Below are 17,068 nucleotides of genomic sequence, written 5' to 3'. Positions count from 1 at the left end.
TTAAGTAATTGGATCTTGCACCGATACCAAAGCAAAAAGATCATAATGAATAATCATGTAAGAGGAACTCGTTAAACCGATGAGAATTATTCATCAATGGATGGAGGTGAGGAACCAAAAAATGAACACTACTATTGACTGCTATTAATTGCGGAAAATATCATTACTATTGCAGTTCCTCACGTGCACACTGCTGTGTATTACATTGCATTTTCCTTTTACTAAACAACACAAATGAATATGCAAAGTAGCATAGAAGAGTACAGGAGAAAGAAAAAGGCATGAAATGAATAAACATATTTAGAGTTTTGAGATCTAGTAATAGTTATCTTACGGGAAAAGAGAAGTACTAATAAGCCATTGCACAGAAAACTGAATCATGCATAGCCCTATTTGAACAATAAATTCGTACCTCTTCCAACAAACAAAAGCCCGATCGATGAGGCTTTGCCAGTAAACCAATAAAGCTTCAAAGAATTAAATTAGGACCCAATCAGAACTAAAAGAAATTCGAAGTAGAACCAATAAGCCAATGTGCTTATTTAGATCAGCTAACTATCTTCCACCAATTTGATTCCTCTGCAGCAACCAAAAGTTCTGAACCACATAATTAGAGATACTTCCGAAAATCCTACCCGAGAATCAAGAAAATAAAATGCGAAACTTGCAACGATAAAAAATTCTTCGGTTTTGAAATTTCATTGGTTTGATCAAAGGAAATAGCCTGGATTGATAACTTACACAGTAGTTTCAAATACATATTGACGCACCCTCATACCGTGAGCCACAAAATAAGTTGTTCAACAGATAACTGAATTATGCATAATCCTATCTGAACAAAACATGTGCCTCCTCTGACCAAGAAAAGTCTAATCATGCTTTTTCAGTTAACCCAATAAAGCTTCAAAGAATTAAACCATGACTGGATCAGAATTAAGTATCTATAGAAATAGAAATCTAAAGTAGAACAAATACGTAAATGTGCTTGTTTAGATCATATAACAATATTTCTCTAGTTTGATTTCTTCGAAGCGACAAACAGTTTTGAACCACACAATGATCTATCCTACGGAATCTTACCCGACAATCAAAACAAATATATGGTGAAACTTGTGCGGCTACAACATTCTTCAATTTTGAACATTGCAGGGATTTCTCCAAAGAAATTAGCCAAGATTGATAACTTCCATAATAGTTTGATGTTGATAATGGTCCCTAATGCCGCAGACCAGAAGGCCATAACATTACCATGCGTATGTAAAATAGAAATCAAGCATTGATACACTGAGAGATACCACACATTGGATATTGGTAAACTTGAGAGAAGTTTTTGGTTCCCCATCCATTGATTAGGAAGAAATAGGAGCAGAATCCATTAACATCCTACTCAACAGTTTCAACTTATGGCCTTACCGCAAAGATATCCATACTTTGCGGTAACTTGTGGTCTAATCCTCGTATTGCCATACATAGAACACCTAACTTGCAGTAATACGTCCATCGAACACCTAACTTGTGGTCTAATCCTCACCGGAACAAGACTGATTGTCGAAGTCTGGTGTTACGATACATCTTCGGCGGATGTTTTGTGAAGGAAAATTTGACGACAACATTCCATGGTCTCATGTTCTGGACAGTTAGAGAGAGGGAGTGAAGTTACCAGGAGAAATAATGCGTACCACATGGAAGCCGAAGCTGCAGCATGACAGAGATTCAAGGTGGTGGGCAACGACGGACGTAGAGATTCTGGTCGTCGGAGGGATCTTCAGTCGAATTGAGTCTAGAGGCGTTGGCGTGAGAGACGTACACACCGCTTCAATTTAGTTTAAAGGTCTGGCAGATGGGAGTTGCCGTTGGTTCGTTTTTGGAAAAGTGCATCTTTATGAAACAACACAAAGCAAAAACGGTGCAGAGAGCTTTCAAGCGGTGTTAATTTCCATTTAGGGTGGGTCAGTTATTACAAGTTTTTTGAAGAGGCATTTTTGGAAGGCAAAAATTAGGAAACACCTTCGTGCTTTTAAAAGTAGTAGTATAGATTGTAGCTTGTGAAACTAAAGATCGCTTAATACCTTGTTTTAGGACTGCATAAAAGAAAATTCTACAGACAAAATCGAGAGAGAGAGAGAGAGAGAACAAAATGTTAAGTTTAACCAAACTGGGCTAGCAATGATTTAAGAACAACATCCAGCATACAATTCAACCATTCGAGGCCACAAAAAGCCCCTTCACAAGACACAATCACTGGGTAATTAACTTCTTCATGCAAGGTATCGATACAACTTTCTATCCACTTTATCCCTCTCCAGAAACTCCCTCTCAATCAGCGACTCGATTCGCTTCTTTATCAGAACAGGATTCGGCAAAAACCGCGATTGCAGCTGTTTTGTGACCTCAGTGACAATGTTATTGTGATCCAGCACCCTCCTTGACTTCATGATCCTCACTATCGCTGCCTCTATCTGGGGCTTCCTATCCTCCTCCACCCTCTGACGCGTCTCCTGCTTTTCTGGTTCACTCTCCTTTTGCGCAACCACAGTACCTATCTTCACCTTGTACAACTTGCACGAAAACTTATCATTGAAGAAGAAGGCATCATCTTCACCAACTTCTTTGGTCATGGGTTCTTTTCCAAGTACGTTTCTACCCTTGGCGCAGGCCAAAGACTGCAGAGACCTCTTCAAGTCCAAGACGGGTATTTCCGTCGCTTGTTCGATTTCTCTATAGCTTAGCCTATCGGCACTGTTGAATAACATGAGGATACACATCTGGTATGTGGAAACATTCAGCTCATGTTTCTGGCCTTTCCCAAATGTTGCTTTTATATCAGCATAGCCCATGTTTGTCTGCCATGATAGCCTCCGCCCGGTGTGGGTCCCAAGATAATACATACGGAACTTCTCACATATCCCCAGGATTTCGGATGGGAGATTGCAAGTGGCACTTGACTGACTTGGCCAAGAGCCCGTGGTGAGGACTTGGACAGTTAGTTGGGGGTGGTCTGTTACATCGGGGCCCAAGCTCGCATAGAACCCCTTCATTGTATCTTGAGATGTCTTCATATCTGTGAACATACCTTCCAACTTAGATGTGAACTGATACCCACATTCTGTTTTGAGCTTAACTATCAGACTTCTTTCCGCATCGTCAGATACAGTTTTCCCTGGTAGAAGCCTCTTAGCCAAATGTTGCTTGTAGTATTTTTCAAACACATCTTTCTCTTGGAGGTAACGGAAAAGCATCATCACCTTGTCAAGTACCATCTCAACATCCTCCTCACTCACCCCTTTCAGTCCTTTCCGGAGCTTATCGTCCACAAACAACGATATGTATTCTGGAGACCTAGGGTTCAAATTAATGAAATATTCAAACGAGGAATTCAAGGCATTCTGGAACGTTTTGTCGTTGGAAAATGCTAAACTGATAATCTTATCATGTTTATCTTTCTTGTCCAAGAGCCGCTGCACAAAATCTACAGGGTCCTTTAACCTTTCCGGATCAGTAACTAGTTGCTTACCTGTATCCCTAATGTGAGAAGTCATGACATCTCTGATTATTGAGAGTCCATTATGCACCCTACGGAACAAGCTGTACATCCTTCCTAGATCCTCATATTTATCATCCACAATCATGTTAACTAAGCCTGAGTTATCCATGTGGACTAATGTTTGCATATGGCATTTAATCATCTCCGTCTCCACCACATTAGTGATCTTGGCTTCACTTTTTGCATCCAAATAGTGGGTGACTCTTTCAATTTCTTCATTCAGACGTCGCTCAGCTTTCTTTAGAAAATCCCCACAGTCACAGGACTCAATAAACTGTTGTGACTCACCGCGGTAGAAATCAGCAGAGACTTCGAGAAATGGTTTCTCAAAATCTTCTTGGTAAACAGAAGAACCCAAATCCATTAACATTTTTATTACATTCCTCATGAGACCCCTGTCTATAACTTCACCAGTCCTCTCTCTCTGAACAAGTTCAAGAAGTGTATCATGAAGCCTCGATTGTATGTTGCTAGAGTGGATAATGTTGTCCCTCCACAAATTCAACCCTAGCTCATGAACTGGGGTTTTGCGTGTACTGGGGATGAAAGTCCTGTCCATATACATCAATATGTCTCGGATCATTTGCAATGCCTTGTTGTGGTCTGCCCATTTCCTGTTTAGCTCTTCCAGAAACAAATCTCCCTGAGCAGCTTCAATTGATTCGGCTATTTCCTTTAAATGTGATGTCATTGTCAACACAAGCCCAGAATAGAGTTTCTCTCCGAATTTGTGCAGAACCATATTGTAAGCATTCCTGTAAACATAACAGAACCATTAGTAGTGTAGAGCCTTCCTATTGGAAACTGAGTTGTTAGCCAGAAGGCTTTTTAATACATCCTTGAAGATTCACATTAAGGGCACGATAAAAAAATTCAAATTGTTCAAAGGCAGATCACCACATGGAACAACTGACTTTAACTAGAAACATGAGCCCCCTGCTTCCAAGAATTTTACAAAGAGCAAACTAAGATCGATGAAAAACTCAGACTAAAGAAGTCAAAGCTACATTCTGCCTTGAACTAAAGCGACAATCTCCAATCAGTCTAAGAAACCTTTTTCCTTCGCAGAACTTCAACATCTTTTGTGGGGCCTAAGCACCATAGGTTGCAAGCAAGCCGTTCTCAAAACATTACAAGGTAGACATTCAGACACTTGAAATATTACTATAGACCAATTGCAGGTGAATATCGTAAAATAAAAACAATGGGGGATACTTGTAAAACAAGCATCTGTCAATGCATTCACGTTTGACAATGCAAATAGAGTGTGTCAAGCATATAGCCACAGCCATAGTTGTCAAAGGCACGCCTAGGCACATCAAGGCGCAGGGTTAGCGCCTTGACTGAGCCCAGGCAAGGAGCCTTCAATGAAGCACACCCAAGGCACGCCTAGGCACAAAAGGCGAGAAAAGGCGCGCCTCTTTCAATTTTGATCACAACCATAGGATCAAAACTAGGTTAAACGTATTACCTTCACTCCTTCATCGTTGACTTCAGTCAATCGCAAATTTCTCCTCTCGATCACCAGAAACGAAAATAACACAAGTATCATCTTGATCATCGGTTGATCTTCTCTTGCCTCTCCTCTCTCTCCTCTCCTCTTCTCTTCTCTCTCGATCATTAGTTGATCTTCTCTCTTCGCGTATATAGCAGTGTTCTAAAACAAGGAATTAATCGGCGGTTAATCGCCAATTAATCGCCGGCGGGGTCTATCCGATTAGGTTTGACTTATGATTAATCACCGATTACTAATTAATATGCACCGATTAATTGCTCGAACGTGGCCGACCGCCCGACTAGCGCCTAACGACTTTTAGAACATTGGTATATAGTCGACATATATTATACTGCATATCAAAATGAAAAAGCTCTTTTTTAACATTTTCAGATATGTATGCGCCTGTTTGTGTGTACATATAATTATACTGCATATGAAAATGAGAGAGCTTTTTCTTCTTGTTTTGTGTATTAGGCTATATAGTATTGGTGCATGCTATTTTTCCTATTTTTTCCGCCTAGGTGCCCCTCGCTTAAAAAAGGCACGAGCCTCACCTTGCGCCTCGCGCATAGACCCCAACAGATCTTTGCGCCTCTCGCCCTTACAACTATGGCAAAACTAACTACGGATTCTGAATTTCTCGAGTAGTGAAAAGAAAAAGTCTTCAGTGGGATTTATGCACTGGCTCTTAAGGGATTATTACTATACACGTCAAGCTCGAAGTAGGAGGTGAGGTCTTCCTCATTTCTGATTCTCTCTTTCTTGTTAACCCTTATCCATGGAAAGTCATCCTCGTAGTGAAAACTGAAATGGAATCGTTGTGGTTTTTTACTTCAGGAATGGCTTAAAGAAAATAAGAGTTGTGGAGAAAAAGAATCTTTTACTTGAGCCAACAATTATCACGACAAAGGAAGACTGGGAGAGAAGAGACATGGAATACATAATAAGTATCCATTTTAAACACTAAGAGCCTAGATTTTGATCTATGTGTGGAGCAATAATGGATTCAAAGATCGAAACCGTTTCCACATCAAAGCTACTACTAATTCATAAAATCGCTGTTGCACAAACTTACAAGACTGAGACACCTCCATCCTGTTTTATAACTGTAACGAAAGATGCGGTCAACAAATCAATTTTCAAAATTCTAAACAAACCAAAATGCCATTCCAAAGAACTTAGGGTCCCCCAAATCAGGAAGGGAAAAATATGCTGGTTCAGTCATCCTTGGCTAACCCCATCCTGTGGTTGTCGAATCACCAGTTCCACTCACACTTATGTATAGAAAAACTTCCAAAGTTCCATACTAAGTTTGACAGGTATTATTCTAATCATTTTCCAACTTCTCTGCTTGTCTATTTAAGCGTATAGCATGACTTATGGGACATAATCGTAATCTGACGGTTCCAAATAACCAGCTACAAGTCCCTTACAACATTGCCACCATTACAGAAGAATGGCATGCAGAGAAAACCCCACCATATCTATCTATTCCTATTATAGAGGGCACATCCCTTTTGATGTGAACGTCAGTTTTGAGGCTAGCTATCACATTTTTTTTTCAAATTACCCCTTTAACTACCAAAAAAAACCGCCAAGAAGGGGAAAAAAAAACTGCCACCCCAAATTTCTTCTCCCCTCTTTTCTACTTCCACATCCCAGACTTCATGACAGATTAATCTCCATTCAAGATTTTACTCTTTCCATCTTTTCCGTAACACAGTTTATGCAGGCATCACGAGTGCCTGGGCGTCTAGTATTGAAAAATGTCTTGGCAAAGTTGGATATTCGATCATGTCTTGGTAAAAGATTACGTAGACGTTTCCAGTCGATACATAGACAAACATGCATAATAAGCATATGCCTCAAATAAAATTCTCTTTTGTCGCTCTAATTACTTTTCTTCTATATCAATTTCCTATGCGGATATCAAAACTTCCCACAACTCTACGTCACGCATCATTGCAAACGCACATCTTCACAAACGGTTTGACTCAAAACGTTCACTTACTAAGTACATCATATTTACAACTAGTCACATAATCCTTCAGCAGGACCCTTCGCTCTTGCTCCTCGCTCTCCGCTCAAGCTCTATATCCTCACTCTCGTGAATTCTAGCGGCTTGGGAAATTTTTGAAAAACGTTCGTTCTCAAACGAGAACGATTTGGCTAAAAGACGTTCAATTACTAAGTACATATTAACACCTAAGCACAAGATTGTTCGGTAGGAGCAGAAATCCTCGCTCTCGCGAATTCTAATAGTTTGGGCTATTTCTAAAAGGCACTTCCACTTCCACGCTCGCACACGTGCACACGAATTATGTGACTTAGATTAAAACTAGTAAGCGAATCCTATTACGTTTTGCAAAAAGCTCGATATTAATAACGATGAGAAACATATGTGAAAAATACAGATAGATTACGAAGCAAGAAAAACCTGTAAAGCTCTTCAAAGCTGAGGCCACTAGCGTTGTGATTGTAGATCTCGTGAATCGCATGCTCCAGAATCTTCCAAGTCTTCTCTGCGTACTTCGGATCCACCACGACCCGATGCTTGAACGCCTCTATCTGGAAATTCCTCTTCTTCTGAGCACTCATCTTCGAAAATTCGAACTTCGCCCCCCCGACAAAAATAGAATCCCGTCCCCCGCTTTGAAGAACTAGGGCTCTGGATTGCGCGATTTTCCAGCGACTTGGTTTCGACGAATAGCGGTTACGGAAGCAAGTGATTAGGGTTTGGAATGGACGGAATTCGTGGATAATTTGATGAAAAGCCTGAGAGCATCGGAGATTGAAGCGGAAAATTGAGAAGAAGAAGAAGAGCCCTCGAAGCAAACTGCAAATAATTCTGTCTGGTTTTAAATTCTTTTGATAGTTATTTTTTATTTAGTATTTTATTGTGATAAATGTGATGGGCATGGATCGCACACGTTAGTCTCTAGAGATGTATTGTGGACATGAACCTCAGTCGCACAATTCGTGTGTCAGTGCGGGAGCGTGATTGTGAAAATATATTTCAAATAAGACGTTAACTGCTAAGATCTGCGAGAGCAAGGATTAAGAACATGAATGCAGGATTTTTTTGAAGAATTGTGCGATTGAGCTGGGACTGTTGGGTAGTTTGATGTTGACCATAAGAGATTTGTGCAGAAGGATTTTAGCATTATTGAGCAAAAGAGTCTAGGGAAAAGCATAATGGACCCTTTAAATACACACACAATACCCAAACTTCCGATGTGGGAGCCAACTCAGCTGACGCAGACCCAAGAGCTTCGCCACTGAGGAGTGGCACCACGACAGAGAGCCCAAGGGGCCTACACCAGAGGTCAAGCACCCAAACCACAATGAGTGGACAAGACTTGGTTGCTTTGAAGGAGGGCAATAGGGTAATTCCACATACCAACTCACCTAGGCAATTGCTGACTAGGGAGAAACAATTGCCTAGGTGAGTTGGTATGTGGAATTACCCTCTTACCCTCCTTCAAAGCAAAAGAGTCTCCAGAGATGTGTATCCCATCTAATTTGAATTGTAAATTAGTAAAATTCTTAATTGACAAGATTACTAAAATCCCATTAGACCTCTCAAACTCTTTCTAATTTCAAGCTTCACAAATCAATCCATCCATTAAATTCTCAACAAAGATAATTATGCATTTGTTCATTTTTAATTACTAGTTCGTGCCTAGCACGAGTTAGCTGCTAGTTTTGTAATTAAATATAAGACGGACAATAGTCAAAGCACTTTTGTATAAAAGGTAGTTGAATTTATTTAGTAGTTAGCATAGGATGCGATTCTTGAAATTATAAAACAAAATATAGAATCATGAAACCGAACCAAACAAATTTGGTAAGAAAATGAATGGGTCTACTTATTCTACACTATAAGAAAAATCCAACTTCATCCAACAATCTTAATCACATGGTTGTCCCATAAATATTTGTTATAAATTGAACAATAATTGCAATTATAAGGCTGAGCTATTTTTGATATTTGAAAATATAAACATAAACAATGTAATATATGGACGGTTTAATATACATAAATAGAAGTCATCTGGTGAGCTCACAACCCAACACTAGGGGTTTGACCCAAATTATGTATTTTGATTTATCTTTATTTGTTTTATGCTAATTTTTAAAATTTAATTATCTATCTTGACAAGGAAAAGAAAAAGAAAAAGAAAATATGCGCCAAACTTCAAAAAATTAGAAAGATAAATATAATTCAAATTTCTATTTTAAATTATTTTTTCTTTTGATGATTTTGTTAAAATATATTTTTAATTTTATATTTAAATTATTAAACAGTAGCGGCTTCGGAAATTCTGAGAAAAATGTTAAAAAATCCAAGTCTGGCTCTGAGCATAGGCCCACTAGGGGGTACTTGGCCCATTCAATTTTTAACGGAGAAAATGACGGCCTAAGACGTGTTTTGATAATTAATACCCACCAAAGACATGCTGAGAACAATTGTTAATGTTGAAAATGTCTTTGGCGAGTATTAATTATCAAAACAAGTCCTTGTCCGTCATTTTCCCTTTTTAATGCAACAATTTTAGGAACCTCCCTAAAAAAAATGCTTTGAACAATGCTTTCGAGGCTTAGTACAACCACTTTGCCACCGAACAACAAGGTTTTCTTGTTTCCTATATCGAACAACTAATTAATATACTAAAAAATGAAAGGCCTCATTTTCAAACCCCGCCTATGACCTTGAAAATCTCAAGGTCAGGCTTGCAAAAACCTTTACTACATCTAGAAACCACAACTATATTTTTTTGGGAGAATTAAAGATCGAATAATCCTCGGGTGCAACTCTCTGTAAGTTTTTATCCAGCACTTTTTTTGCACTTATGTTTTCGTCCTTCTAGATAGTGAATTACCTATCTTACCCTTTTTAATAAGATATCCATATATGTGTATATTGCTTTCCTAAATTAGTGGGATTCAATCATTTCCTATTTTAGTGGGATTAAATCATTTTCTAATTTAATGAGATTCAATTACAATAATTACGGGAAATAATTAGAAAAGAGGATTTCAAAATTTAATTTTCACCGATTTAAATTCGAAAACCGTATTTTTGTTTCTTCATATCAACCATGCATTATCATGAAGCCTTTTGGAACATGGTGGAATCGACCATGTTTTTCATGAATTATTTTTGCAAATTATGGTAATTTGAAATATGATTGACTACTTTCATAGTTCAACTTTAATCGAACAAAAATAATTACGATTTTATGAATTCACCATGATTTATTTAAAAATACAAATCAAAATACATTGTTAGGATTGATCACAATACATCATGAACTATGCTTAATAAAATATGCCACGATGAAATACACCATGAAACAAATTACACAACGTAAACATGATTACATATAAACAAATAACACACCTTGAAAAAAAACACACTATGAAACGAAAAACACCATGTAAAACTTTTACCACAACAATATTATTTTACAAATGAAAATTTTACAAGAAAACATGACAAATAAGTTACATATAAACATATAACATGATTAAATTTAGTTGTGTACAATGCAAGGATTTAATTCAAAACCTGGTGTGCATTTGTTTCCTTAAAAAAAACAAGGGCAAGACCAAATCACAGGCCCTTGTTTGCGGATCAGACCAACGGGCGAGAGAAGGGCGACAGGCAGATCAGATCAACAGTGGTGGCGCATCGCCAACACGACTGGACCCGAATCAACGATGAAAAACAGATCAAAGAAGGGTGTACAAACAAGGATTGGTCGGCGACGTGGTGATGGGAGGGGTGACAGGCGGAGGTCGTCGGTGACGTGGTGATGGGAGGTCGCCGGGGGGATGGCGAGGGGGGCCGCCTGCCTCTCGCCGCTGCTCTCTCGGCGACGATGACTGGTTGATCGGCGACGTGGTGATGGGAGGTCGCCACTGTAAAGTGGAATGGGGTATTGGAAAGTTGTCGCTCCAAATTGGAATAGGTTGCAATGGTTTTTTTTTTTTTTTTTTTGTGGGGGGGGGGCGTAGTTGCTGAAATTAGGGGCCGGAGATTTTAAAGATTTGCCTAAAATTTTGGGATTCAAATTAGGGATGATTATTCTAAAATTAGGCTAGAGGAACTTCAACATTATTTTATAGTCACAAAAATCTCTGCCTATATATATATACAGAAATTTTCAGGTAAGGACCTTAAAATGAGGACCTTATATGCGGACCTTCCATTTCTCGCCTTTTCCGATCGGATTTCGATGATCCGAGCCGCTCAATGTGTGCAGAACGTGATTTTAAGGGTACTTGTGAGAAATCGGCAAAAAAAATGACCGGAAAAGGCTTGATTTGAGCAGTTGTTATTTGAACCGTTAGATAAAAAATAAACAAAAACTGCTCGGATGAAGCCCTATATATATCAAGGGCAATCCTGGGATTATTTAAAAGAAGGATGGAAACATAACTGTTCAAAAAGTGCCGGATGAAAACTTACGAGGGATGAGGTCTGTTAGAAATAACTTATTTTGATTATGTTCTATGACAAAATTGATTTCTTAAAAACAATGTTTCTAAGTTCATTTTCTTAAATGTTCTATTGAAAGAGATATACAATATTGATACATCTCCGGCCACAAAAGAAATAATTTCTTTTGATCAAAACCGAAATGTGTGTACAGCTTGTGTACATTTTTCTTTAAAAAGAAAAAGTCTCTTGAAGTCCATATGGATCAGTTTGGATGCCCACGTGTATCAATTTCACAAGTATTATGTATTTAGCCCATGAGTAACTTAGACTATACATGATTGCATTGCTCTACACTTGTCAAAAGCAAATTAAATGGCCTAAGGCTCGTTCTGTTGCTCTCAAGAACCAACGTCCGTAATTAATAAGTTCGACCGACCGTGTTTCTTCTCCTGCCATTATTGACTTTGAGGCTTCACAGTTAATACATGGGATCATTGGAGATCAAAATTTCAGAAGATTTCGGCTCAACGTTCATAAGGTGCATTTCATGATGATCAATTGTTGCAGAAGAAAGATTTCGACTCAACGGAAAGAACACAACGTTCATATTTTCTTCCATTGTTGACTTTGAAGATCTTCATTTAATTTATTGAACGTTGCAAATCAGTTCACAGAAGATTTTGGACTCAAAGTCTATATTTGGAATTAATGAAGAACAAGTGTTCTAGATTTTGGACTCAAAGTCTATATTTGCAATTAATGAAGAACAAGTATTCTGCTAGAAGACTTTTGATCAACGGAAATGTTTTTGAACGGTCATTTTCTTCTTTGCTACAAAAAGGAAGTTTCAACAGAAGAGAAGACACTCAAGCTTCATCAGAGAAAATACTTGGAGCAATCTTCTCATACACTTCAATTTTTTTTATACAATTACTTTGAGAGATTTGTGAGCAAAATTATTATATTTACCCTTTGAGGATTGTTGTAATTGTGAGCTACAAATTCTATTATCTTTTGAGAGATCAAGTGTTTGAGAAATCAAACACTGGTTCTGTAATTCCAAAAACAGGGGTTTTTGTTTTTGGAAGGGGTGGGTTTTTTTTAAGGATTTTGTACTTTAAATCCTTCCGGTTGTCTAGCTTCTCCAGAAAGCTAGGAGCGTCAGTAATTGTAAGCACCAGCAAGGCTTACTAGTGTAATTCCATTTTCTTTAGTGGAACCTTCAAGCGATTGCCTTGGAGAGAAGTGGAGTAGGCTGGACCGTGGACAAATTCAGATCGAACCACTATAAACTGGTATTGTGCTTCTTAACTCTCTATATATTTGCTAATTGGTTATTTGCCTTTGAAGTTTTTAATTGGTAATTTTTAATTAGCAACCCTATTCAACCCCCCCCCCCCCCCCCCCAGGTTGCTGTCTGGGTAACAAGGTTTGAGGATGGATATTTAAAAACACCTTCTTTTTTTTTGGTTGGGTATTCAATAATTTTTGAGTGGGGTATTCAAGAAGTGTTAAACCAAAATAAAACTAAAAATATTACTGTAATCTAAAACAAAAAAAAACAAAAAAAAATTGGGAGTGTTCAAGTGACCACTTTTAGCAAATGGTGGAACTGCCACTATTGTTAAGACCAATAAATATTTTAAAAAGGTAACACACAAAAATTATTAAAAAAATTGCAGAAAAGATAAAATGTAACAAAAACTTCATGTTCCGCTAAGATTTTTATTTTTTATTAAGTACTTATTTTTTACTTTACAAGACAGATCATTTTCTCATAATACATTATCTTTAATTTTAAAAAAATAAGTTAAATACTTATTTTCCTGGGTATGGAGCTAGTGGAGAGTATCTTTTCTTTTACTTTACGTATTTTCAAGCCGTGAATATCCGCTCAAAATGACGAACGTGTAGGTCCCGCAGGAGGGCATTGTCGTCAATCCGTCCATTACAAGTCCACCACGTGACGTGCTCATGCAGTTGAACTCGGTTCCTGTAAAATGCCGGTGCTCGCCACACGCCAGTGCGTGGAACACAAACTCCGGCCACCTTCTCTGTAGCCCCAACGCACGTACACACTATTACATACATACATACATACACACACACACACACCCGCTCCGATCGAACCCAATATTTGTTCCATTTATTTTCCCTCAAATCTAGCAATTTCAGAGAGAGACCCTGAAGATCTCCAAGCCCTAAGGTACGACTCTATTCTTCAACGATTATCCATTTTATTCACGGTTTGGTGTGGCACTTCGGCTCTTATTGTCTCTTCCTTCTTCACGCAAATGGGTTGGAACCAATTTCGCAAAATTTTTCGTTTTTATTGCTATTGGAGAAATCAGATGTTATTGCATTACTTCTGATATTCATTTCCCTTGCGGATTTTGGGTATTATGGTGAGCTAATCGAGTGTGATGGAAATGTAAATTCATTGATAGCTGAACATACTAAAGATCTGTTGATGTCATGTGGTTTTCAAATGAAGGTATTTGTTAAGTGTTCGATTTCAGTGCCTAATATAAGTGAAATTCACGAGAGAGTGGAAAATTTCTAGGATAGGAAATGGGTAAAGATGCATGCATTTGATGTCCCGAAGGTTAATGCAAATGGCAAGGAGAGTGGAGGTGAGTGTCTTACGGGCATGAGTCTCTAGTTCAACCCCCACGAAGTGCGAAATCGTTTGGGCCACTCTCCCCCCTAGCCAAATGCGAATTAGCTGCACGTGACCTAAGGTTGCGGTTGGAGAGATTGGTTCCAGATTACGAAAAAAAGAAGCCTGTTTGGGAGCAGATTGATGAGAATGAAACCAACCAAGAAAGCATTAATGCTGCAAAGATCAATGCAGAAATTGCAGGACTATCAAATTCTAATTGATCAATTCTCGATAGCTAATCAACGTGCAATTCCTTCATTTGAAACCCACGTCTAATTGATAGGATAATGGTTTTTCCTTATCTCAGATTTTGTTCATCTGTATGACTTTTATCTGTAGTTGTTTGTTGTTACTCCTTTTTCCTATGTGTAGTAGGTTGTCTGTTAAGCTTCGTGGCTTATTTGGTCCGGGTGTTTCTTTAATGACAAGCAGCGAATTGTGGTTAGCTGATATAGAAAGCCGAAAATGGCTTCAGAGGCTCCTGTCCCATCAAGTGATAATGTGGATGTGGTGCCGGAGAAACCAGTTCCCAGGTCAGTGTTCAACATTTGCGCTCTTAACATTTTAAGAGCAAAGCATCTCACAATTATGCTGCTTTGGGAATTTTGTGTGTTTCAAAGTAGTGGTTTGTTGTAGCTTACCAATTCATTGTCTTCATCACATGACTCTTAGTTTGCATTGTTAATTCTTTCATTGTAGTCACTGTTGTTTGTCATGTGGTTCTGAAAGATGTCCATGTTGCAGCTGCAGCACTTCACGAAGCAAAAATAAACCTGGGAAAGTTCCAAGGAAGATTCATAAAGCCGAGAGGGAGAAGCTGAAACGTGATTCTTTGAATGTCCTTTTTCTTAAACTCAGCGATACACTAGGTATGCTTTTCCTGTTACTACACAGTACCTAATCTTGATGCATCCATCCAAGTTGATTAACAATGCTTGGTTATGGGCAAGAAAACAGATGGTTCATATTTTCTGACCTTCTATTTTATCCAGAACCAGCTCATCAGAACAATGGAAAAGCCTCTGTATTGAGTAATGCCACTCGAATATTACGTGATTTGCTCGCTCAGGTTGACTGTCTCAAAAAGGAGAACACTACTCTTTTATCCGAATCTCACTATGTAAGCTTCTTAAAAGTCATCCTGCTCTTCGGATAACTTTATTTCAGAGATTAGCAAACAATATAGAACGCAAATATCCTTTTCTATGCTTTAAGGAAAACTTGATGCTTATTATCGGTCGCTAATGCCTCAATTCTTCTCTATTCATATAAGGAAATTCAATTGGAGTTTGTTCCCTGTGGACTGGATGTTTCAATATCAATGTGTTGTTTAGAAGCAAAGATCATGCTCAAAATGATTAACTGAAGGAACACAAATTTCCTTCATTGAGTCAATAATTGAGTTTGAATTCATGAAACGACAAGTGTTTGCATTTGCTAAGTGAATTTGATTGTCGAAAGTTAGTTATTTGATAACAGGTAGCTGCCGAGAAGCATGAGCTGAAAGACGAGAATTCTGCCCTTCAAGCTCAGATTGAGGATCTGAAAAGTGAGGTACAAGAGAGAATATATTCCAAATATGCATGGAAGTTAGATCACTCACAGTCGCAACTCGAAACTGTACCACACTTACAGGAGGATCACCACCTTGCGATTCCTGTAGTTGAACAAGCGTCACAGCCAGCACCTGTTTTGGGTTCTGTACTCGTTGTTCCCTTAAATCATCATGACCTGACAGTATACCATGAGCCTGATACTTCAGATTCCGTGTCTAAGCTTCCAACAAATGTAAGCAGACCACATGCTCGTTATCCATCGTCCTCAGATTCTTGGCCATCTCAAATTCTTGCCATACCATCAGATACAACTCAGACTGTCCAGCACGCAAGCTCTAGCGGAGAAGACTAAAGTTGTTGACAATGTGTATAGCTTGTTATGCTGTGAGTATTGTTTCAGCATGCGAGAGAGATTCACAATGCAAATCTGGTGGTGCAAAATGTTGATTTTCCAGTTAATACACCTTTGGCCGGCTATTTAAGCACCATTTTAGACTTAAAACAGATTGCTTGTAGAGACCACATCAACTTTTGTTGGGAAAAAATCTCAATCTTTTCGTTGTGGGCTATTTCTTGGTTTATGTATAGGGTATCATTTAGTTGTTGTATGCCTCTTTTTTGTCAGGGCTTATGGTTTTCGGTCTTTGGGCTTGGTACTGTTTCGAGTTGTTATGGTTGAAGTGAGCGGAATACGATTATTCACGACCGGCCCCTTTATTTAAGCCTGTGTCACTCTAAGGACAAAACTTAATCAAACCAATTTCCCATATCCATCACTCTAAGGACAAAACTTAATCAAACCAATTTCCCATATCCATTCTGTGCATTTTTTTTTTCTCGGCGGCCGATGGTGTGCATCGTTGTAATTAGAATACATTTTGATTTTATTCGACGGGTCTTGCTAACCAAAAAAGAAAAAGAATGCACAAAATTGGTATGGAAGATTGTGAACTATTTTCACTTTCTTGTAGGAGTAAGAACAATCTTTAGTAAGCATTTGACCTTTTTAATAGTTGGATCCAGCTTGTATGTATTTCATATTTTAGATATTGGACTGCGTTACACTGTTCTACATGACTACACGACAGACCTATAGAACTTGCCGAGCAAATTATCAAATGCGCAAAATAAGATTTTCCACAGATTGAATCACATACATTAGCATGACTTCGATTTTATCAATTAATTTTTGAGTTAGGTGGTTTCAAGAGTTGGGTTTTGCAGCCACTATCATGATTGGAACAGAACAAAGCTTTGATGGCAGCACCCTTGTGTTGATGTGTGCCACCTCATGGGTTCGAGCCAAGGTATGCCCTTTCTTCTCTCATATGAAAAAAACATTTGAAAACGACGTGATTGG

The 17,068-nt window shown here is 38.4% G+C and overlaps 2 protein-coding genes across 6 annotated transcripts; one reads left to right on the top strand and one right to left on the bottom strand.

Moving 5' to 3' along the window:
- Positions 1-2,140: 2,140 nt before the first annotated feature.
- On the bottom strand, positions 2,141-8,023 carry LOC131335081 (cullin-3A-like). Its single transcript, XM_058370271.1, has 2 exons — positions 7,480-8,023; positions 2,141-4,299 (listed from the first exon to the last, which is right to left on the bottom strand). Exons 1-2 carry the CDS (start codon positions 7,638-7,640, stop codon positions 2,259-2,261), a joined length of 2,202 nt encoding a protein of 733 aa, XP_058226254.1. The 5' UTR covers positions 7,641-8,023; the 3' UTR covers positions 2,141-2,258.
- Positions 8,024-13,474: 5,451 nt separating this feature from the next.
- On the top strand, positions 13,475-16,432 carry LOC131335078 (transcription factor bHLH47-like). 5 transcript variants are annotated; one of them, XM_058370266.1, is made up of 5 exons: positions 13,475-13,696; positions 14,585-14,685; positions 14,903-15,021; positions 15,145-15,272; positions 15,632-16,432. In XM_058370266.1, the coding sequence occupies exons 2-5, from the start codon at positions 14,618-14,620 to the stop codon at positions 16,058-16,060; spliced, it is 744 nt and encodes a 247-aa protein (XP_058226249.1). In that variant the 5' UTR covers positions 13,475-13,696; positions 14,585-14,617; the 3' UTR covers positions 16,061-16,432. The 5 variants fall into 5 exon arrangements, with proteins under 5 accessions (XP_058226249.1, XP_058226250.1, XP_058226246.1 ...); XM_058370267.1 differs by having other exon boundaries at positions 14,528-14,685; XM_058370263.1 differs by having other exon boundaries at positions 13,477-13,696; positions 14,897-15,021.
- The last annotated feature ends 636 nt before the right edge of the window (positions 16,433-17,068 follow it).

Source organism: Rhododendron vialii, chromosome 8a (assembly GCF_030253575.1).
Source record: "Rhododendron vialii isolate Sample 1 chromosome 8a, ASM3025357v1".
Taxonomy (NCBI): Eukaryota; Viridiplantae; Streptophyta; class Magnoliopsida; order Ericales; family Ericaceae; genus Rhododendron; species Rhododendron vialii.
Note: the sequence above shows the minus strand (reverse complement) of the source record. Positions and strands in the feature narration are given on the sequence as shown.

Bases quoted from the DNA above. Each gene is read 5' to 3' on its own strand.
- LOC131335081 (XM_058370271.1), bottom strand. From the start codon at position 7,640: ATGAGTGCTCAGAAGAAGAGGAATTTCCAGATAGAGGCGTTCAAGCAT. The intron at 4,300-7,479 runs GTTTTTCTTGCT...TTATGTTTACAG, and splicing joins AGCTTTGAAGAGCTTTACAG to GAATGCTTACAATATGGTTC.
- LOC131335078 (XM_058370263.1), top strand. From the start codon at position 14,618: ATGGCTTCAGAGGCTCCTGTCCCATCAAGTGATAATGTGGATGTGGTG. The intron at 15,022-15,144 runs GTATGCTTTTCC...TATTTTATCCAG, and splicing joins TAAACTCAGCGATACACTAG to AACCAGCTCATCAGAACAAT. The intron at 15,273-15,631 runs GTAAGCTTCTTA...ATTTGATAACAG, and splicing joins TTTTATCCGAATCTCACTAT to GTAGCTGCCGAGAAGCATGA.